General features: G+C 45.0%; 1 protein-coding gene across 1 annotated transcript in view; it reads right to left on the minus strand.

Moving 5' to 3' along the window:
- Positions 1-24593, minus strand: part of ANOS1 (anosmin 1) — a 186613-nt gene that overhangs the window by 39137 nt on the left and 122883 nt on the right. Inside the window, exons 4-6 of the mRNA XM_025436181.3 lie at positions 20649-20871; positions 12415-12599; positions 9914-10043 (exon numbers count right to left, since the gene is read on the minus strand). Of these exons, the coding sequence (XP_025291966.1) occupies positions 9914-10043; positions 12415-12599; positions 20649-20871 (538 nt within the window). The remainder of the gene's footprint in view (positions 1-9913; positions 10044-12414; positions 12600-20648; positions 20872-24593) is intronic.

Genomic DNA, 24593 nt, shown 5'->3' on the forward strand with positions numbered 1-24593 from the left:
CAACCACCAGGCTGAGACGTCCCCACGGTCTGCCTACCGCTTGCCCCCGCAGCTCCCCGTGGCGGGCGCCTCACCTGCTGGGGGTCTACCAGATGCCACCCCATTCAAAAGAGCTACCAGCTCTTTCCTCCCGCCCGAGAAAGTTTTCACCATGATTTCTCCTGCTTCCTTGTTCTCCACAGCCCTTATGACCAGTTAACTCACTTATTATGTACCTTATTTGCTATCTGGCTCTACCCTCAATAATGAAAGCTCCACGAGAGGAGGAAGATTTTTTTGTTTTCTTTTGTTCACTTCTGTATTCCCAGCATGGAGAAGAGTGCGTAGCACATGGTAGGCACTCAGGAAATAGATGCTAAATGAATAGGTGAATGGATGACAGTTTTCCTAAACGTTGACTTTAATCTGATATTTCAGTTCCAGTTTTCGACCCCATCAACTGAAATGGGTGAATCGTGACAAGACCATAAAGGGAACTGGAAAACCAAAGGGGGGCTCTTTCTGGCTTGAAATAAGAGACTCAAAGCAACCCTCCTTCCTCTATTGTACGACTCCATCTGTAACCTAGAAAAAGGAGCTACAGAGTTTTTGGAGAGGGAAACTAGTTTGCAGGCTAATCATCACTTCAAGACAAGGAAATAATTTCAATATGTAAAGACGATCACAGCTGTACATGTTTTCAGTGATGCACCTGAAAGTCTGTGTACGGAAAATAAAGTTACGTGAATTCTCAAGTTATTCTAGGTGCACGGGAAGAGCTCAAAATCATCTCCTCTTCTCAAGAAATCCAAGTGTAATGATATTAGGTATTTCACCAGTGTCTTCATCTACTCCATTCAGTACATTCTTACTCACTGCCCCAGAAAACTTGATCATAACTTGGATGTGATCATCAAAATCCAGAATAACATCATCTCCTTTATGGAACATTATGAAACACACAACAACATAATTCCTGAGAACAACGTATGAGGAAATAATGCTTTCAAATATGTGAATTAGTAATTTTTGCTTTACATTATCTGACATTACCTTTACATTATTCTCAACAATTGACACTATCAAGATGGTGTACTTCCATTACCAGGATGAGATGCCCCCCAAATAATCACTGTTCAGTTATGAAGCAAAAGGCAATTGCAGAGACTTTCTGGTCTCCTGATTCTCCTCTGTCAACCAAATATTCATTTCTCCATTTATTTGCTGTAGACGTCAGGTGAGAGGCAGCCTATCCCATCTGTCTAATCTGAAGGATTTCATTTTCAATCCTAAAATTCCCATAGTCAAGCCATTCCCTGCTTTGTGTGATGGCTCGTTCCATTGCAAAGGAAAATATATTCCCTTTGCTGAATCACACAGAATCTTTTCTTTTCGTTTGCATGATGTCTTAATTGCATTCAAATTTTGAAATGTCTACTTGGAAGTCTGCATGTGAAAAAAAAATATATATATATAAAGACTCTACATTTTAATAAAGCCCTAACGCATTCTATCATTTATTTACTTGGCACTTAAAAAAAAACTGGTAAATGCTTTCGGTTAGAGAGGTAAAGCAACTTGTCCAAGGTCATTGAAGTAATGGGGGGCAGTAGAGTCGGGAGAATGGAAAGGAGGGCAGAAAGAGGGCATCGTCAAGGCTCTAAAATACATGCCCACACATGCCTCATCTCTACCTATGTCTTTTTTTAAAGATTTTATTTATTTATTCATGAGAGACACAGAGAGAGAGGCAGAGACACAGGCAGAGGGAGAAGCAGATTCCATACAGGAAGCCCGATGTGAGACTCGATCCCAGGACCCCGGGATCACGCCCTGAGCCGAAGGCAGATGCTCAACCGCTGAGCCACCCAGGTGGCCCTATCTCTACGTATGTTACACATCCATCGCTACTATGGGCCAGTGTACCTACAAAAAGAAAACACGGAAAGCTCTTCTGTGGGGAACATGTTCATCTTTTAATAACCTAGTGCAGGAACTGACAAGCTTTTTGAGTCAGGGGCAGAGAGTGAACACTTCAGGATTTGCAGACCATGCGAGCTCTGTGGCAACTACCTAACTCTGCACCTGTAGCTCAAAAGCCACCATGGAAAATATGCCAACAAATGAGCTGTGTGCCAATAAAACTTTATCTGTAAAAGCAGGCAGCAAGCCAAATTTGGACCACGGGCCATACACTGCCAACCCCTGAGCCAGTCTTTCAAAAGCAGCACTACCATTAGCTTTTGAAACATGACATGAGCACGATCTCTAATGTTATCAAGGCATGGTTATACTTTGTGGGGTAAATGTTGGACTTTTGTTGCCATTTTACAGATGAGGAGATTGAGCGTGGGAGATTTACGTTCTAGAGCAGAGAGTGAAAGGTCAGAGTCTTATCACAAGACCAATGCTCTCCAAGCCCTCCCTCTGAAGCTTAAATCAGAGGATTTCTCCTCCACCTTGATTCCCTTTCTGCTGCTTTCTACTCCCTCTGTGTTCTCCCCAATTATCTGCAGAAACCCATCTCCGAAAGCAGAAGGAAGCACTCTTCCAAAGATAACCGGCAGAGGAAGGCTGTGGTAGCTTTTTCTACTTACATACACTTTCCAGTTCAAGCTGTATTAATCCTTTAGCATGAATTTATCTAATGTTAGTGTTGGACAAAAATAGTTCCTTTTATTCACGATCACATGTGATGCTTCCAGCCATGGAAGGTGGAACATTTGGGTTTCGCATAGAGATTTAAGGTTTCATTCTTACCTTTGGTGGGTAATGCCACAAGTGAATGGTAGCGTGCTTATCAGCAGAAAAGAGCTGATAAGTAATCACATGCACATACACATATATACTCAGACTTGCGCATATAGAGGAACAACATATGTTCTAAGAAAATAGATGTTACTTTTATTACTTACTTGATTTCCCCAAATGGTATCCAGAGATCAAACCTCCCACTGACACACACTACAGAAATATCTCTTAAGCTAAGTAATAGTGATCAAGTGGAGTTACATTTTTAAAGCAATGGTAAAAGCACTCATGCATTTTGCAACCGAAAACCAAATTGAAAGGTTGGTTCTAATATTTGGCTTTTCTTTTCCTTTCCAGACTCAGCAGTCAGGATAATTTTCCTTTCCTCGTTTTTTTGTTTTGTTTTGTTTTGTTTTGTTTTTTTTAAAGAGAGGAAAAGAAATCACCCTGCAGTATCTAGAGACACAACTCATGAGCCTCTGAAAAGCTGCAGAAGCTACACGGCAGGCACGTTTCCAACTCTTAAATAGTTTCAAGACACATGCACCGGGGAGTCGTGCCCAGTGGAAATGGCACACACGGAGCAGCTGTGGAGCCGCATAGAGTCATGGGTCCCCGCGGAGCAGCAGGGAACTTTATTACTCCCGGTGATGTCTGTTCTCCTTTTACTAACACTCTGTAAGGTATGGAATAACATCCGGGGTGATACTTAGGCGCTTGGAAAGCAATGCTGTCTGCTGATTTTTCTTTCTTTCCTTTTTTAAAAGATTTTCTTTATTCATGAGAGAGAGAGAGAGAGAGAGAGAGACAAAGAGAGAGGCAGAGACACAGGCAGAGGGAGAAGCAGGCTTCATGCAGGGAGCCCGACGTGGGACTAGATCCCCGGTCTCCAGGATCACACCCTGGGCCGAAGGCAGTGCTAAACCGCTGAGGCACCTAGGGATCCCCTGATTTTTTAAAAATTATTTATTTATTTATTCATGAGAGACAGAGAGAGAGGCAGAGACACAGGCAGAGGGGGGAAGCAGGCTCCATGCAGGGAGCCCGACATGGGACTCGATCCCAGGTCTCCAGGATCACACCCTGGGCTAAAGGCAGCACTAAACCGCCGACCCACCTGGGCTGCCCTGATTTTTCTTTTAAATGCATCCTGTACACATGGGAAAATAGAGCAGAAGGATGCAGGAAAGGACGTGAATGTGGAGGGAAATGAATATCATAACTAAAAAATAATGCATTAGCTGAATGACAACAGAAGGCGGATTTTAACATTTTTCCTTCTAAGTTCCCTTTAGTGTTTGCTATTCCAGAACCTTAAACTGATATTGACTAACTGCAAACATCCAAATAAATGTCTGCTTGCTCTTGGCAACACGCAAAAAAAAAAAAAAAAAAAAGAAATCAAAATAAAATCAGGTTTTGCTTTTGTACCATCTACAAAATTAGAAGCCTTCCTTCTGTCACTATCCATGTTGAGGCGCAGAAGTCATGCCAAGGGGCAGAAGCACTCTTTCCCAAGTTCGGCAAGCTAGTAAAAGAGCATTTTGGCAGAGATACTCGGCCTTAGCCATACATACTTCCAACACTGGGCACGTGAAGCACACAGAGTTTTTGCCCCTTCGATTCATACCGACATGCTCAAGGCAAGGTGAAACACCAATTTGCTGCAATTATAAGCAAACATAGCAGGGAACCCAAAAATTTCATTTTCTGTAAGTACGACTGTCCCTCATGGTGGTTTACTCCCAAGTCTAGGGACTCTGTCAGTTAGAAATTGGTAGCTTTCTTACGTAACGTGACACTTGCCGGGTGCTGGCATAGGGTGGCATCAGGGGAGAGGCCAAGTGAGGCTGAAAGGCATGCCTGTTTCCGGCTACCACCGGCGTCAGGCACAGGAAGGAGACCGGGAACCTGCTAACGCGGGCATTCCTTCCATGGAACTGTTAATATACTGATTTTAAACCCCAACTGAAAATGTACGAGACGCCCCCGTAATAGGAATCCTATGGGTCTGGAGCAAAAGCCTGGTAGACCCCCCAGTCCCTGCAACTGTACAATCTCAGGACACACAGTTCAACTTCTAAGTGCCAGCCTGTCGCCTGAGCCTTCACCTGGGCCCTCAGGAGGCTGTGCCCATGTGCAGGACAGATGCGCCAGGAAACAGCCGGAGTCCCATGACGGTGTCCTCGTGGGAAGGAGTTCTGGTTGCCCCGGTGACAACCAACATGAGAATGCACCTTTTCCTCCTCCTACCCACCCGGTTTCCTGGATTTCCTCCGAAGAAAGCCACCCCCACTCAAAGCTTTCACATGCCTGGGCCTCTGGGGAAGCCCCATCGCTGTAGGAACTGTCTGTGTGTCCAGGTCACCTGCTAACAGGGCATGTTCCCACATCCTTGTGCACACACGGGACAGGACTAGCAACACCTCAGGGTTCTACACACCACGCCTCCTATGGTTTATTCTCCATGCAACAGGATAGAAGAGTTGGGGTAGACCCTACAATCTGGCAGCTTGGGAGCTAGAAAGATGCTTCATCCTAGCAGCGACCTAGGAAGCTAATTCTCCGTGGAGAAGCACTACCAGTTCTACTCCAAATAACGAGACAAAACAAAACATAGAAAACAAAAAACAAAAAACAAAACAAAAAAAAAAAAAAAACAAAGATATTAGGATACTGAATAATTTGTAATTTTAATTTTTAGAGCTGAAGCCAATTATCCATCTTAATACTGGGGGGAAGGTAGTAGAAAATTTAAATAAGTAAATACAGAAATTATCCCAACTGCTATTTGCAGCTTCCTGCTGCCAGGAGGAATTATTGATTGATTCTGTCCATTTTATAATCATGCATCTCTTCCAGGGGAGATAGGGAGGGGCCAACAACAAGACTGGTATTCACCGGGAGGAGGAAAACATGAACCTGAGTTACCAATCTATGCATAACTCAGAATTTTCTATAAAAATCATCATTCTGAGGGGTTAGGATTTAGTTATGGGAAAAGACAGGAGTTAAAAGGAAATTAGCTTAGTCAATAGCCAATCCATTCTGGCAAACCACAGTAATTCTGTATTTAAACATAACCGTTAAGAAGAGAATGACAAGAATTTGGGCTTTTCCACAAAAATCAGGATTATGGCCAATGAATACCAGGCAGAAAGCATAAACGAAACCCATTTTATCAAGTTCTTTTTTTCTTTCTCCATTTAATTTTCCTTTTATTTTCAGAAGTGTTTATTGTAGATGGAGAAAAATCCCTTCCTCTTTCCCTTGACCCAGACTTAAATTACTGAGGCTGGCCCTCCACCCAACTCAAATACACTAGAAATTACTTACCCTTTGCACAGACTATTATTTTAGAGGCAATCATTCTTTCTCAAAGCCATTTTAAACCACTAGAGGACTTACAACGGTACAGTTTCAGTTCTGGAGCACACCAGGAATAAATGGGCTTTTATTAAATGAAAATGCACCGTTTTTGGAACCGTAGCAGCCTCTGGTAAAATGTCCTATTTCCTGCTTTGACAAATACGCCCTTTATCCATACTTCCGTACATCTCATCGTGAGGAACATTCTAGACTGTGGCTCTCACGCTTTCGAGACTGCAAGTGCTTCTGCAGAATTCGGAACAGGTTCTACTGCGGGTTCACTGAAGATGCACCTCGGAATCACGGGACCAGCACAGTTCAGCTCAGTGGCTGCAGACGGCCTCCAGGGCCTGTCCAAAGGATGCTCGGCCCTTGGTACGATGGCGCCACATCTTTCCCGCTTACTTAATCTCATCAATGGAGAAAGGGGTCTTAATGGGGGGGGGGGGATTGTTTAAATGACTTTAGGGGAACTTAAATTGTATGTTGTAAAACTCACATTAAACGAACAATGCGATGACGTTTAGGATTTTCTGAGATGGGCAACCCATGTCACCCACTTTTACAATGGTTCCATCACCCCCAGTAAGATTCTTCGTGTGTTCCTGGGAGGACGTTAAGGTAGAAACCAAGCTGTTTTTGTGTCTTCGGCTTCAAAAGCTTATCCACTCGTGCTTCTCAACAGCGACCTTACCAGCACGTCCTTCAGCTGTTGCTGAAGGAAGAAGGCTGTTTGCAGAACGGGGCCTGAAACAGCAATCCCAGTGACTGGGAAGCGACTACCCCTCTGGAACTCTGCGTATCCCGAAATCACTCTGTATCCTATGCATTTCCTGCGAGGCACGGGCACCTTCTCAGGTGCCATCAGCTGTGTCCCCCGGGGGGCTCCCTCCTCGCTGCGTCCAAGTGACCATCATCTTCTACCAGGAAGGCTGCAGTGACCCCCTCCCCAGCTCCACGACCCCGGCATCCCTGATTCTCTGTCCTCCTCTCTCTCATCTCCTCTTTGCACAACAGTTGGGGAGGCCCCACTAAAATCTCAGTCACATCATGTTCTTTGCTCTGCATCCCCCAGCTGCTCCCATACCTAACAGAGCGTAAAATCCATGCTCTTTACAGTGGCTATGAAAACCCAACAAACCCACTTCCTTTCTGCTTCTCAGGCTTCATCTCCAGCTCCCCTGCCCTGTTTTGCTGCTCAACCAACCCTCAGGCTCTTCTGCTGTTCCATGAACACTGCAAATTAACTCCTGCCACAGGACCTTTGTACCAATTATTTCCAGTAACTGCAATGCTCTTCTTTCAAATTGGTACAAGGCTGATTCACCTCCTTTGCACAAACACCTCTCTCTCTGCAAAACCTCTGTCCACTCTCCCTATAACTAAAACCAAAATACCCCAAACATCAGCTGTCACTACCTATCCTACAAGAGTATTTTACTTATTAACCTTGTTTACTGTTTCCTCAAAACCCCAATTGGCAGAAGAGTGTGTGTGAGTATGTGTGCTCCACCAAAGCACACATTTTTCACCTTTCCTTCATTTATTATCCCCTGTGCCTAGACCAGAGCCTGACACATATAGGAGCTCAACAAATGTTTCTTTAATACAAAAGCGAATGAAACTTGAGTGATGAGAAGGTGAAGATTCAGAACTAACTTTGTTTCTACCTTAAAGTTTCCCCAGTAAGGCATGGAGGCTCTTGGAGGGTTCTAAAGTGGACGATGGTGATGCACACCTCCATAAATAGTACAAATGATTGGACTATACTCTTCGGAGGAATGAATTTAACGGTATGATAATTATATTTCAGTCAGGTTGTTATAAACCATTTTCCCATTAAGGCACTTTCTCCGTTTGAGGAGATCTGAGTAGGTGAGGGAAGATGTGGTGCCATCTTGGAAATGGGCAAGTGTCCTTTACACAAATCCTAGAGGAATTGTGTTCAACCATTTAGTGGATCTGTTACATTTCCATAATTCTGTGATGCATTTTCACTGGGAAAAGAGTAGAATCTACTATGAATTCTGGGCAGACATTTCTGGCTTGCCAGAACTGCAAGGACGGTGTCTCTGGAACGCTCAGTGTTGGGTGTGTCTGGAAAATCAGGGACGAGAACAACAGTGTAATGGTGAATGCCATGCCTCCCCAACATGGTGCATTCTCATTCAGCGAAAGCCTATTTAAATCTGAGGGGTGCAGCTGGAATTGCAGACTGTTGAGGTGCTCAGATATCCAGGGGGCATCCTGGGACAGCATGGCCTGGCTACATGCTCAGAATGGATGCCTCTGAGGTGCTGGCACTGGGGGCTGCCAGCAGAGCTCTGCCCAGATCCCACCCAACCACTGAAGGTACCCCACATCTGTCTCCAAAGGCTGGAAGCTGCTACCGGCTGCTCTCTATCTGCAGCCCTGACCTGGAAGCACCAGCCCAGGCAACCTGCAGGCAACCGCACAGATGGTAACGTATTTTGACCTCGACGTGCCTGGATCGCATTTGAACCATGAAACCCAAGGTGAAGAGTTCTCAAGCCTCTTATTGATCCTTGCCTCTGAACCCACTGTTAATTATTTCCTTTGCCTCTCTAAATCATCAGACCAATTGGAGACACAGCCTCAAGACGAGGTTTGATGTCTATGATTGCAGTTTTAAACTTCCTTAGTGGATTTGCCTCAAAGGAGGGAAAAATGCAGCTTCCCTTTCTTTCTTAAAAGGTCTTTTAAAATAAAGTTAACAGCGCACAGCATACGGTGTAACAGAATCCAAATACTAACTTATTTTGGTTGCAAGCTTTCCACTTCTAAGACCAACGATGACTTAGACAAAGAGGCGGCAATATTACATCGAGAGAAATGCACAGACTGGCTGCGACGTAGACATTTCTCCAATCACACAACAGAAATCACAAGTTATAGCAGCCACTCCAAACGTTCCCATAGTTGGTTAGGAAGTGAATCAGCTCACTAGCCGCGATCTGTGAAACGGGATCTTGTGGCAGATGTACAGTGAGCAGTGAAGGTGTACAGCCAAGGAGGCACAGCCGGAGAAACACACACGGAGGCATTACTGGCATCTAAACCAGGTCCATCCTGCCACTACCACACACTAAACTTACCTGAGATGTCACATCATTAGTATTTGTTGGATCCCAGAGACTTTCCTAATAGCAAATGAAATAAGAACGGAACAAGGGACACCCGGGTGGTTCCGTGGTTGAGCGTCTGCCTTCGGCCCAGGGCGTGATCCTGGAGTCCAGGGATTGAGTCCCGCATTGGGCTCCCTGCATGGAGCCTGCTTCTCCTCCCTCTGCCTGTGTCTCTGCCTGTGTGTGTGTGTGTGTGTCTCTCATGAATAAATAAAGAAAATCTTTAAAAAAAATGAAAATAATGGCAATGACATAGGTGACTCACGGTTTCAATTCTGGATGTTTTGAAGCACCAGAGATTAATTACACACTGTATGCAAACACCGTTTGAAGAAAAGCTGCACCATCTGAAGTAGCTCAAACTAAACCCTTCTCTCCAAAACTTAATTGAATGGTGACTACGCCACAGTATCTTGAGGCAAAGATTGATGGGAAACCACCACTTCAAAGTGGAGGAAACCCCATTATATCATCTCGGGTGATGTTTTGAAGGTAGAAGGCCCAAGGATGTTCTTAATCGTACATCCTCACACATCTGGCCCCGTTCACAAAGAACAGCAAAGCCACCTGCTGACCAACCATAAATATGAACACGGGGACACCACGGCTCCGCATCCCAGGTGCGCCCGGGAGGAAGGAGAGCATGGGGTCAGGAGAGCAGGACTGACCTTTGGAGGAGCGGAAGTGTTTGCTGGGGGCCGTGAAGCCTCGGGTGCCATGCACGTTGACGGCTGCCACTCGGAACTGATACCACCTGCTGGGTCGTATGTCGGTCAGCTGGACCCGCTCATCTGTGGTCTGAGGAGAAATGTCACAGGGCAGAGAGACGGGTCGGTTGGGTCCGCCTTCAGAGCACACCACGTCGGCAGCCGGCCCAACGCCGCCCTGGCCTCCCTGTGCCCTTGTGCAGGAGTGTGGCCATCGAGCGCGGTTGGCAGAAAAGCTGTCAGGGCTCGAGGAATTTCTAGGACGTTTTAAGTGCTTCATTCCACTTCTAGGGATTTCACCCCAAACAGTTAAAGATCTCTGGAGCCAACGCGATGAACGTGCCTGGGCTACTTAAGTCTGGTGATTTAATGTAGCATTAAAGCCACGAGGGGTTTCATCCCTCAATTACACATCTGAGCATTCGAATATACGCATGAGCTAATCATGACATTATAGGCAAGAAAATGAAATCATCTTTCGATTATAGAAAGAAAATGCCTCTCTAGCGTGCCTGCCAAATACAGTCTTGGAAGTCGCTATGAGGACCCATGCGCATTAACGAGTACTAACAACTTCTAGAATTACACTGAACCCAAGCCTCTCTTCCTTATTTGTGTAAATCGGGTTAAGACCTGCAAGGTCCCGGTCATGTTCGTCCAAGGGGAGGTGTGTTGACATATCTCTGTCCCAGAAAATGTCCAAAGGGAAAAACACTGGACACTGGGGAAGGTGCTAGACGGGCTGCGTCTCCTGCTGGAGGCACAAGGCAGGACTAAGCTCTCCCCCTTCATCAGGCTGAGGGGAAGTGTGGCTCTTTCTCCGCCACCCTGCGGCAGACCCGCAATCGCCTGCACCTATGACAAGGGCCACAAGGCCACGTATGGCACCTCGTCTACGGCCACTGCGGACTCAGCCTGCGCCCAGTGATGAATGCAGGCCAGGAGGATGGAACTGAACCCTCCCACACCCCAGTCCCCAATAACCTCTTGAAAAGGGGTGTCACCTTTGCTTTACTATCTACAAGGGAAGGCTCTGGACTCTCCAACATGGTTTTCTACCTCATTTGGTGGAACAGGAGGGGACTCTTGCACGGACGTCAACGTTTACTAGCCTTGAGTTTACAAAAACTGAACTCAGTGTGATTCCCACAGCATTTAGCAAAGAAAGGAAGGTGGGAGGAAGACAAAGACGTGAACTAGCAAAGATAATAAGATTAACTGAAGATCTTTCCTCTCTCCAGAAGAGAAGGGATAAAAGACCTGATGTGTTTTTTTTTTAAGAGCTGATTTTATTGTCAGTTACTTTCATAAGTCTTTAAGTAATTTGGAAAATTTACAAGTGAGATTATACCATTAAGGAAGCACACCACATAAATCAAAGAGTCTTTTAGGCTGTATGCCAGACATCTTTATGTTTTATGAAAGCAAACTTTTTTTGAGAGAATAAGTATGAAATAGAATTACAAAATTTATTTGACCAGTTTTGTTTTTGTTTTCTTTTTTGCCACTAATTTGTTTCTTGTACATCAAATTGTTCATTTACTTACGGCGGGGGGGGGGGTGTCTCTAAATTATTTTAGTGTTTATCTTCTTTGATATACTACTATTAGGAAAGAGCCAAATTCCCTGTACAAACACCTGCCCGCTGAAATTTATTTTGTATTTACTGAAAGGCACAATGGGAATCTCGTCCTTGGAGCAACACGACCTGATGGACGCCGGGTCAGAATTTCTGCCCGCAGACACATGTGGAAAAGGCACTGCAGTTGCTGAGGGCATGAGGCAGGTTCACATTGAAAATTTGTTCTTTCTCTAGAACCGTGTAGGTTTCTTACAGCTGGTAGTCCATTTAACAGCTCTTAAAAAGAAAGAAAATATTTTGCTTTTCTCATCAGCGAGACAGCAGAGGAAGCAGCGGAGCTCAGATAAACCCCGGGAGTGCTGCCGTCCAGGTGGGGTATCAGTTGACCAGGACGGAGGAAGCACTTAGCAATGATTGAGGGTCTGCTGGCTCCCTCCCACCACGGCCGTGCAAGAGAGGAATCTCACTGCGCGCCACCCCAGTCCCTGTGTAGAGCGAAGGCTTCGACGCAGGAGAAACAGGAATGGTTCAGATGAGCTAGTCCTAACACAGTTGCATTTCTCCTACTTGGGTGGGTTTTAGGTTTATCTCAAGGAAATATACTTCTTGGAGGAAATAAATGTGAACACTCAGAAAATCTCCCTTGCACATGTCTTTTGAGCAAAGAAAGCCAACACTCAGGTTACTGGTCGCACCGGGTCACATCTACGGAGCTCATAGACACATGTCTTCTGCAGACAGCATGCTATGATGTCCACGGCTGACTAAGTCATTTCGGTAGCCAGGTATTCGGGCTGAGGCACGGCGAGTTCACTCTGTACCTGCGGGTGGGTGGTAGACAGATGTCACCGAAGTGGGGGGGGGTCCAGGAAGCGCTCACCTGGGCTACTGTCTGCCACTGTGTGGCATCGTCCTCGCTAGGATGGATCCCGTAATTCCACCTTCTCTGTACCACGTAGATCACGGGCTCAATGGAAATATTGAATTTCGAGGACCACTTAATCTCCAGCTGTCCGGACTGCAGTTCTGTAAATCGCAACTCCTTCCTGGGCTTCAGGGGGACACCTGAAACAGGACCGTGGCCACGAAAACCGTTAGCGAGGGATGCAGGTGCATGCAGGGAAAGCTGAGGAAGAAAAGACAAATCTTTAGAAAAGACAAATCTCAGGTAATGACAAGTGATGCTCACTTCCCTCCAGAAAAGTGGCTTCGCTCTGTCCGGGTTCCGTGTTTAAAACCTTCTGACGCAGAGGTCAGCCCGCCGCATCTCCATAGCATTACCTCCTTTGCTTCTCACTTTCCCATTTTTACAAGAGGCCCTAAATCGGTTCCTGATTCTGAACGAGTATTTTTCTCCCCAATCAATGGGAGAGCAATTCTTTCATGTGCATTATTCTGAATAAACAATGTTACCGAGCTACGTCACTGGAGGTTCCCAAGGAATTCGCATGAGGCCACAGTCATGAAGACTTTGAAGACCCTGCTCCCATTTACCACGCTCTGCTTCTACCAATACAGTCTAAGGTCATTCTAACATGGTTCCCTGATTTGCTCACCTCTCCCATCTCAGAAAATTTGCCTTTTCAGGGAAAAATTATAAGGCTAAATGCTCTCATGTGGTCAGACCTTATAAGAATGATTTCCAAAGCGTAGATCTCTCGCATTCCCCAATTGATTGCTGGGCTCTCTCCTATAGGCTTATGGTTTAAAATTGGAAAATGATGAATTTATAGTGTTTGGTTTTGGCACGAGCGGCCGCCCTGCTGCAAAAGTCCCTCACAGGTGTCTCATTTTAAAGTAGTTAATCATTCTGATTTCTTTCTACCCCTACAGCGCATGCAAGTGGTCTGGCGACTGACAGATTTAAGAACCAGAGTTCAAAATCACAGCCATTATGGAAAGGGAAGTTTCAAACAAAGTTCTGTACTCGTAAGCTATGTAAAACCAACTGGATTAGTTAGAGTCCCTGGCCCCATGATGTTCGATGCCATCAGAACTTCGAACACCAGTTTTTTGGCGTTCAATTTCAAAGGAAATTGAAAACCGTGCAAATACAAAATGTAGACAATGTCTGACGCATGTGAGTGATGTCACTGACTATCAACTCTGATTTTCATTTTGATCTTAATTCACACTAAGTCTTGTTGGGGGAAGCTTTAGAGTCCCTATACATTTAGGTGGGTGGAACTGTAGAATTTTAAAATAGCACCAAATAAATCAGATCAAAGGTCAGTGAGTTCTGCAAAATACTTTCTAGAAAACACATTTCCCATACCCACGGCAGTCTCTGTTTTGATTTGCTGATGGGTTGTCTCTGTACGTTGCCCTGTACCATAACCTTAGTATCTCAACTGATCCTCGCTGTGAGTTTGTGCTGTGGGTGAAGGGTTAATTGCCTACATTCTGAACATCAAGTAATTGAGTCTGGGGTTAGATTAAGTTGCCTGGAGCAATGACCCGATCTCAGCTTTTCTCTCCGAGTTTTCTGCTTCGTTCTACATTTTGAATGAGGAAGAGCCACTGAGAAAAGTCGAGAAAAGAGGCAGTTTTCATAGCTCTGCACATCTTTCTGATTCCCTCTTCACAGTGTTTTGTGATGATTATTCCCCTAAGTACAGGACAGAGGGTCTCCTCTACCTTCTCTGACTATTCCACTGCATCCCATTTTCTGTGGAATGAACAAGTAGCACGTCATGTGCATCATGTCAAGGCATCCCAGGCACCCATCTTTATGATCTACTACCAGCCATCTTGCCGGTTATCTCTGGTATGTTTTACATATATGTCACACAACCTACTTTTTAAACAGAGCTTTTCTAGGAACGCACGGCCAGGTACTTCCTACTACTACTATTTCTTTTCAGTCTGAAGTATCTTTCCTCCTCTTTTCTGACTACAGACACATGAATACTTCCAGACTCAGTCTGAATGCCAGCCCTCAGAGCTACTTACCCTACACCTCGCAGTTGGAAATAAAGCTTCCATTCTCCTGCCCCCTCTTCAAAGCTTAGCCTGTAACTGTCAAAAATGTGCACTGAACTCCTACTACAGAAGCTCACTGGATGACGTCCATCTTCCCCATGAAGTTGTACCCCCAGCCCTCAAGGAACAGGTCTCCTTCATTCCCACACCTCACAGTGGCCCAGGAGAGCACATTCTACAACAAGAAATGCTCAGTAAATGTCTGCTGAAGAACAGCCTAACCCACTGTCCCATTCCACCCTCAAGAATGTATCTGCAGAAGTCAGACGATAGAGACACAGTGACACAATCTTTGCACCAACGGGGTCAACCCCTCTCTGCTGGAGGGACTCGTTTTAGGGAAGGGAGAAAACTTGGCACAGGTATTTGCTTACTCTTACATTTTTAAAAAGTAAATATGAAATAAAAATACAATAAAACTCGATTAGTGATTTTACAAGATGGAATGAATAGTTTTATTGCATTGAGAGAACTTTCCTCGTTTTAAACAAAAGACCAGTTCCTGAGAATTCCTGAGAGGATGGTAATCCCAAAGTTTGCTGGTGGGTTTTTATCCCGAAGTAGGTCTCTGAAGACTTAGGTCAAGGAAAAAGTACCAAAGTTTGCTCAGAGAGAGGAAAACCCAATCTCGACAAAATGATTGCTTTGTATCATGTTTGCATTCCAGGCGGGTACTAGACACACTTTCTACCGAGGGGGTATGTGAAGAGGGTGGCCAAGGGGGTATGTGGAGAGGGCGGCCGCTGAGAACATTTTGTGATTCACATGGTTTCTTTTGTGCACAGTAAAGAGAAGATGGCTGGTTAGTTCTTTAAAATCCTAAAGCACATTCTCTGAGACAAGTTTCTCCTTGGCTCTCCTACGTATACTCCTCTAGAATAAATGCATCTCCAGTAAATAGTGCAGCCGCTGAAGTGACCTGAACTCATCAGCAGCAAAGCAAGCATCCGAATCCCCTTGCTATAAGGTTTTAATGTTGAATATCATTCAACAGCCAAGAGCCTTAATTGAACATAATGAGCATCAGAGCGATGTCAGTTCGCATTTCTTCATTTAACAAACTCTTCAATTATTATGTACAACAATCTTACGATTTGCATGTTGAGAAATGGTCCATCTGCTTTGCATTAGGGTCAGCTGGCTCTCTTGATTGGAAGTAACTCCAGCACTCAGCTGTAATTGTGTGCAGATGGGGCTTGGCCCCCCAGCCCCCAGAACCTCTAACCCCCACTCCCAGGTCTTCTGCACAGTCCTAGGTAGCTCACCCAGCACCCTACTTGTGTAGCCAGATGTGCAGAATGCATGTCTCCTCAGCGTGTTCTTTATTATGTAAATGACTGGACTTTTTCTACTTTAAATTATTTTTGAACACATGAGTCACCTGAAATCCACACTATTCTGTCAAAAATGTTACAACATCCCACAACGTGTGGCAATATAGGTGTATTTTCTTTAAAGCATCAGAAGTATTGTGGTGAAAATCAGTGATTAAAAAAATTCAGAAAATATAATAGAAAACTCAATGATGAGAATCAGCAGTTGCAAATCAAATCAACTTGATTGTTCCTTGTAAAAACATTTCTGTCAGGAGTCTAAATGTCAAAAAATTGATTTGTGAATAGTGGACTAGTCCATCTCTAAAGACTTTAAGTTTCAATATTTCACATACGAAGCTATTCATGGAAATATTAAGTCTATACCATCATTGGATCATCCAATTTGTTTGAAAACAAACTGATATGTGATTAGTTTCAGCTTATGCACGGTAAAGGGAAAAGAGGGATACCACAGATTCATCTCAATCCTTACATTTGGAAAACAATTTCAGCTTTTCTCCTGCCCTGCCTAACCAAGTGCCATTGCTGGAGGAGTCAGGAGAAGCAGAAGTTTGGGCAGTAAAATAAATCATATCATCTTCGGGAGGGAAGAGAGCCTAACTCAGCTGTAAACTGGCCTTGAAATAGGCCAGAGGGAGCAGCAAAGGGAAAACGAGTGCCTGGATACTTAATCCTTTTTGTTTTACCTGTGGAGAATCAGACTTTTAAACTTTCCTCAACTACACTAAGTTTTGCATTACAGGAAACTGGCACCTTGGGTAGCATTTACCCACATTAACATTTGCAAGCCTTCCAGGATGCCCTTAACAATTGTATTTGAAGGGCAAAGTGAAAAAAAATTGTTGTTTTCCTTTGTTTTAAACTCCAGAGGCATCAGCTAAGGATAATTCTTAACAGCATAGACCAAATTAAATGCTCAAATATAATGCATTCCGTTGAACATCTTTTCAAAATATGCATTATTTTTAAGTGCTCAAGTTTGAGGCAACTGAGTGGCACAGTTAGGCATCTGACTCTTGACTTCAGCTCAGGTCATGATCTCAAGGTGGTAAGATCAGCTCCGTCAGGCTCTACACTCAGCATGGAGTCTCCTTAGGACTCTCTCTCTCCATCTCCCTCTGCCCCTTGTCCCAACTCACTCTCTCTCTCTCTCTCAAACAAATAAATATATCTTTTTTAAAAAAACCCTCAATTTTGCAGCATCTAAAGCTTTAGAAGCCATAACATCAAGTATGTCCACCATCTTCCCTACCACAAACAAAGGAGGCTAAACAGAACACTTATGTTTCTGTATTTTAAAAATGTTTAGGGGCACCTGGGTGCCAGTGGTTGAGCACATGCCTCCAGCTCAAGTCATCACAGAGTCCTAGGATCAAGTACTGCAATAGGCTCACTGTGGGGAGCCTGCTTCTCCCTCTGCCTGTGTCTCTGCCTCTCTCTGTGTCTTTCATGAAGAAAGAAAGAAAGAAAGAAAAAAAGAAAGAAAGAAAGAAAGAAAGAAAGAAAGAAAGAAAGAAAGAAAGAAAGGAAAGAAAGAAAGAAAAGAAAGAAAGAAAGAAAGAAAGAAAAGAAAGAAAGAAAGAAAGAAAGAAAGAAAGAAAGAAAGAAAGAAAGAAAGAAAGAAAGAAAGAAAAAATAAATACATAAATGTTTAACTGGGGCACCCGGATAGCTCAGTGGTTCAGCATCTGCCTTTGGCTCAGGTCATGATCCCAGGGTTCCAGGATCAAGTACCGCACTGGATTCCCCACAGGGAGCCTGCTTCTCCCTCTACCTATGTTTTTGCCTCTCTTTGTGTATCTCTCATTAATTACTAAATAAATAAAATCTTTAAAATATATACATATATGAAACTTAGTGATTTAAAAAATTCAGAAAATATAATAATAGAAAACTCAATGATGAGAATCAGCAGTTGCAAATCAAATCAGCTCAGGTATACATATATTTATATAAATGCTTAACCTCATACACAATAAAGGAAAAAACAGGATGGAAGTTGACACCTATCAATTTACTACAGAAGCTGAGATAATTATTTATGCACAAATGAGCATTATGTGCATGACTACCCTGATAGGGCACTACTGGACCAGATAGGGGCTGCTATCAGACTGATGCTATCCCCTCTACCCGATGACAAATAAGTGATTTTATCACATTAAAATATTTGATATTGATCCATCTTTTGATTGATCTCTACTATATTAATACAATAATTTGTGGTCCATTATGATAGTTGGATAGACTCAAAATGAAAATAGGGATGCCTGGGTGGCTCAGCGGTTGGGCATCTGCCTTCAGCTCAGGGCATGATCCCAGGATCCAAGATCAAGTCCCACATTGGGCTCCTCGGACGGAGCCTGCTACTCCCTCTGCCTATGTCTCTGCCTCTCGCTCTGTCTCTCATGAATAAATAAATAAAATCTTAAAAAAACAAACAAACAAAATGAAAATAATAGTTGAGCTGGCCCAGCTGGGAGCTAAGGTCACATGTATTTCTACTACCAGCTACCAAAAATCACCTGAGCAACGGCTTATAGCCTCAACTCCAGCACTTGTGGACTGGGAGTAGGACCAGCCCATCCCAACCCATGACGGGGTGCTGCTCCCTGAGGGAAAAGACGGCAAAGACCTAGCACGAGCAGAAAAGAGGAGGGCAAGGTGATCTCCCCCACTTGGTTCAGGTCAGTAAGAAGACAAAGCCCAGGCGAGCAGGACCCTGATGGCAGGTACTCTACAGACTGGCAAAGGTGATTTGCATGCAGACTGTCTGGCTGCGTGTGTTTGTCCTTGCAAAGCCAAGTGCTAGGTACAACTCAGCACCACTGTCCTCTCCTGAGAGTGAGCAAGCAGTGTGAGTCCTGGTCAGGGATGTGATTAGACAGTCCAGGTGCCTAATCAGCGAAGACAGTCACAGAAAGCATCACAGCAGGCTGTGGGGAGCCCTTGTGGCTCACATGTTCTTACCTGGTGGCATGTCAGAACCCCCCCCACCCCCCCAGCAATGTGGAAGCCAGCCTTCCTTCAGGGACTGCTCAACAGAGCAAGGGGGAAATACCTACATGGACTTATATATATTTTCAAAATAACAGTAATATTGTCCTAGGCTCACTAGGCAAAAGTCACCGTCAGGTCAAGAGTCTGTTTATTCTATTCCTGGTTAGCTCTCCAAGAATCACCTGTCTCTGCAAAAAACCCAAGTTAAGAGCTACTTTATAGAAGAGGGACTTCAGCACTTTTAAAAAAAATTCATCATATTTAGTTAAGCATAGGTTTAAAACGTGAGTCTCTTTTAATAATTAATCATTTACGCTGGCCCTTTGTAGAATATTTCCCTTAGTGTTGGTGAACCAGACATATTTGAAATTCATACGGACTCTTCAATGCTTTTAAATAAAAAGCATGTTTTAATTTATATGGCCTCTTTAAAACACCCTCCTTTTAAAACACTAAGGGTTTTTACAAATGGGTTTTCAACAGTCATTCTAAAAGCATCTTATTTTTATGGTAAATGTGAATACTTAAATAGTAAGTGATCTAGAATAACAGAAAAGGCTTCTTAATAGTAGACTTTAGAAAAATTAAATGCTGTTGTTTTGCAAAAGTGATTTTATGTAGTTTATGAGAGGCATGAAAACAGTAAAACTTTAAATCCATTAAGACATGTCACCTGATAAGACGGGGAAGGGGCAATTATTTTGAATTTGAGTCGTAATATTTATGCCAGGTTTCCCAAGACCCTATGCAAATACAAGGAAAACTGGGAGGACTGTACAGATTCGAGAGACAGTAATTCCAAGTGAGCGCCAGAGGAAATGGGCAGGGACGTGAGTTCTGGGAGACTAGAGCCGTTGTGATAGTAAGAACAGACTTCTGAAAACAGCACATCACTCAACACTGGCACTGCTGGCAATACTCTTTTATACGGTTTAAAAATAACTGACCTATATTTGGGAAGAATATATACTTGGTGTCAGGGAAAGAGAGACGGAGGGAGGGAGAGATGACTCTCTCTACTTGTAATGAATAGTGCCTAGTGATTGATTCTATCTCACTCTTCATAGAAGACCCAAAGAACCAGCAAAATCTTGTCTCCCGGGATACTCTGATGGTACCCAAACCTGTATGTAACACAACAGAATGGGTTTGCTTTCAAAGAACCGAGTCACAATTCCCAGAAGAGGGAAGTAGCCCTTAGCATCAAGGAGTTTAGGGCTCTAGAAAGTGTCTGTGAATGTAAACTATTACATCTGCTAAACTGTTTGGTAAACTGCATCCCCGTCTTTGGAAGAAAGCTATTCCTCCATCTGGGTTCTCAAGACGCTAATCAAAATATTTCAAGTCCGTACAATGACACTTCTGTTCTTGGATTCTGCCAACAGGAAAACCACAAAACCCATGCGTTTGTTATGCGTTTTTCAAGGGTGCCCCACGCCCAGCCTATTTTCGAAGGATTTAAATCAATTTGCTCCCATGTCCACGGCGCAGCTTACTTGACTTACTCCCCGTGCGGAAAAGTACGAGGAAGTTCGTGAAGTGATGACCTTCCTAAACGTTCGCTCTAATAAGAAGGACTTGCCCCGCCCCAGAATGAGTGCATCGTGGCTGATCTGTATGGTCCAGTAATATTTTCAGAAGTTTCCGTGTGTCACAGTGTGTTTTCTGACCCTTTTTCTTCTCTTTCTTTGATTGACATCCTTACACACTCACACACACACACACACACACACACACACACACACACACACCAGTGACTCTGTGAGGTTCCCGTCACATCAGCTCTCCTCCTTACCTTTGTATAGCGTCTTGGGCACCTGACAGGTGTGTCCACACCCGTTCGAACAACACTTCTTAACCCCAGAGCACTCGTTGTCAGCTTCACAACTTTCCACACAGGCGGCGGCAAACCCACTGGCTTTCTCCGGGGCTGGGCAGTCGCCCTGCTTCACCGACAGGATGTACTTGAGGAACTCACAGCTCGTCAGGCATTCATAGTTCTTCTTGGGGAAGAGAGGCTAAAGAGAGAAGAGGAAAATTTCACTTATTTTTTAAGGATTTTGGTTTCTTTAAGTGATCTCCACGCTCAACGTGGGGCTCGAACTTACAACCCTGAGATCAGGAGTCTCATGCTCTACCGACTGACCCAGCCTGCTCCCTGGAAAGAAAACTTATTAAAGATACATGATGCTTGATTTCCAAGACACTGGAAAGGAAGGTAAAAATTCTTATTTGGTCAAAATTTCCCCAGAATGTAATTCTTTTTAATTGAGAGAGACAGCGAGAGAGAGCATGAGCGAGAGGAGAGGCAGACAGAGAGAGCAGACTCCCCACTTAGCTAGGAGCTGGGTATGGGGCTCAATCCCAGGACGCTGGGATCATCACCTGAGCCGAAGGCAGACACGCAACCAACTGAGCCACCCAGGTGCCCGCCCTGGAATGTCTTACGAAATAAATGTATTTGCTTTCTTTTCCTCCTAAAGAACTAATATTTTATGCTAATTTCTAAAAGGAATCTGACCCATGAGTTATAACATTATCCTGCAAGAAACAGATCTCCTCAGTTATACATACACACGTTCAACAAAGTATGACATTCTGAGTTAAATGTAGTTGTCAAATAATTGATTAGAAATATTCATGAAGCGTCTCTACGATTTGAGGGCCCCCTTTGGACTACTGTAGACATACACAGATTTTAATTCTTTAATGAGTCATTCTGTTTACGTGTTAAATGCTAATCACAAGGCCTTAGCTGTAGGCCTCCGGGAACTTTGCAATCCTCACAGCAGTAATATTTGCTGATATCTTATCAAAAAGTAATCTTAGCCTCCCTTAACTGAACATATTTTAAGAATATCCGGTTTCTAGAGCTAATGTGCAGATGCAACCGCCTATCAATACGGAATTATCAATAAACTATGCAGTGAAAAAGATGAATCGTCGTTACCTGTGACACAGCCAGGTTCTGAATAGCCTCTAGCTGATGATATTTCAGTTGAACCCAGAATCAATCAAACTGATTGGTCGCTGAGCTCTGTGGTCACTGAGCTTTGCAACTAGTGAGAACAGGTATTCCTGGATTTATTTAGAGTCGCATTATGGAAAGAGTGTGAGTAACGGAAAGAACTAGCTATCAAATGCATCTTTCTCCTTGGGAACACAGGTTCAGGACAGCATTTGGTTGCCACTAGAACATAAGAAGCAATCGGAGGATATGGGCTTCTTTCTGCCGCACAAGTAGGGAGCTGCTGAGGATCCTAAAAGCAGCCCCACCCCCAGGGACAGAGGGAAATGGCCTCACGCTGCGGCGTCCCTTCGCCTGGCGGAGGACGGCTGCCAGGGCCCTCACTATCATCCTAACTTTCAGCCTACCCCTCCTTTGGCCTGGACAGCTGGTTGCCAAGATTGCTACCCACATCCCAACCGAGCCCCCTACACCCGCTTTCACCTGCAGCACACCTGTCCAGCCTGGCAGATTCCCAGCCGCCCGTTGTCCCCTCTGCAGCGGTGCCTCGTGGTCGCGGAGCTTTGCTTTGTGAGCCAGGCCTGCAGGCCGTGGGTATGGCGCCCCCACACCCCGCTTCCCTCAGCTGCGGGACGCAGGCAACGCCACAGGCCTCGGTGGTGGCGGAGCCCAGGGACCGGGAAGCCGGGTGGCGCGGAGCACGGCTCACACCCCGCCCGGAGGCCCCTGAGCTGCCCCTCCCCGTGCACGAAGCCTGAACTGTCAGGGGCTGAGACAACTCAGCGTGCCCCGGGCGACGCGGACACCCGTGTCTGAGAGTGGCTCCGGGGAGGGCCTGGCGTCTCTTGACACCGGAAGCAGGAGATCTTCAAGGAGGCCACGTTGTTTATTGTTTGACTTCTTCTAGAAATAAGAATGGTAGCGCGGGTGAACCCAGACCAGGGGCGGGATCCGAGCCTCGTGCGGCTGAGTGCCCCAGGCCGCCTGCTGCTCCACGCTGATGACTAACCGTGACTCATGCCGCAGCACCTGGTAACGCCTGCTGGTGGGTGACCGAATGCGGCTCTCCAGCACCTGGTCACACCTGGGGAACACCTGACAGCACCCGCTACCACTTGTAAGGCTGCCCATGCGCTGCCTGCTGCTTCTCATAATGACTGAGTATGGCTCTCTACCATCTGGTGACATCTGGTGACGCCTGCCAGCCTGCTGCCCGCTGCTCCTCGCTGACGCTTATGACCCTCTAGGCAGACAGGCCATCCCCAGGTAGCCTGGCGGGAGAATGTTAGCGAATATTGAGGACTAGTAGCCAGAAGTATCTCACACCATGGTAGAGGTGTGTTAACAACAGAGGGTTAAAAAGGAATGAAAAAACCCTCCCCATCATCAAAGTCCCTGCTGTAAGGAGTGAGGAGGAGAGAAAGGAATGTTTCTACCTTGTTTCCAAAAAGACGGTTAATGATCTCCTGTTATTTCTCATGTTGATGGTGACCAGAAATATCATGAAAAACCCCAAACGTGGTAACGTCAGGACAAGGACCTATCCCAGTAACCCTGGGTAACTCTGACACCAGCGCAAATTGTTCCATGGTGCTGCTCCTGGTTCATTCCCCAAACACTGTTGCATTAAAAATCTGCATACAGGGCAGCCTGGGTGGCTCAGCGGTTTAGTGCCGACTTCAGCCCAGGGCCTGATCCTGGAGACTTGGGATCGAGTCCCACGTCGGGCTTCCTGCATGGAGCCTGCTTCTCCCTCTGCCTGTGTCTCTGCCTCTCTCTCTGGTCTCTCATGAATAAATAAATAAAATCTTAAAAAAAAAAAAAAGAAAAAAGAAAAAAATCTGCATACAGGGGCCCCTGGGTGGCTCAGTGGTTATGTGTCTGCCTTTGGCTCAGGGCATGATCCTGGGGTCCTGAGATCAAGTCCTGAATCAGGCTCCCTACAGGAGCCTACTTCTCCCTCTGCCTGTGTCTCTGCCTGTCTCTCTCTGTGTCTCTCATGAATAAATAAAATCTTTTTTAAAAATTTGCATACAGGGTGGCTGAGGGGCTCAATTAGTTAAATGTCCAACTCCTGGTTTCAGCTCCAGGTATGATCTTAGGGCCCTGGGGTCGTGCTCCATGTCAGGCTCTATGCTGGCGGGGAGCTTGCTTCTCCCTCGTGCTTTGCCCATCCCCCAGAGGTCATGTGCTTTTTTCTAAAACAAATAAATCTTAAAAAATAAAAGCTGAAAACCTGTACATGACTTAGGATGATAAATGCTATATTATGTGTATTTTTTTTAAGAGTTTATTGATTCATGAGAGACACAGGGAGAGAGAGACAGAGACACAGGCAGAGGGAGAAGCAGGCTCCCCATAGGGAGGTTGATGTAGGACTCGATCCCAGGACCCTGGGATCTTGCCCTGAGCTGGAGGCAGACGCTCAACCACTGAGCCATCCAGGCGTCCCTACATTATGTGTATTTTATACCACAATTAAACAAAAACCTATGTAAGAGCGAGACATGTGTGTATCCCGTGGGACAGGTGCAGTGACAGCATAAACTGTCATGTTCTTCGAGGTGGCAATACCACATGACCATTAAGCAGAAGGGAAGAGCTCACACTCCAATTAACAGAAAGGGGGAGACCTAAACACTAGCTAGAAGTAGCATAACCTCAAAGTTTAAATTACAATCGTGGACGTCAAATAAATGATTAACTCCTAGTCGAAGTACTGTCTGAATCTAAGAACTTTCCAGGTAAACCTTAGAAGGAAGGCTGTGGTTT

This window comes from Canis lupus, chromosome X (assembly GCF_003254725.2).
Source record: "Canis lupus dingo isolate Sandy chromosome X, ASM325472v2, whole genome shotgun sequence".
NCBI classification, from domain to species: domain Eukaryota; kingdom Metazoa; phylum Chordata; class Mammalia; order Carnivora; family Canidae; genus Canis; species Canis lupus.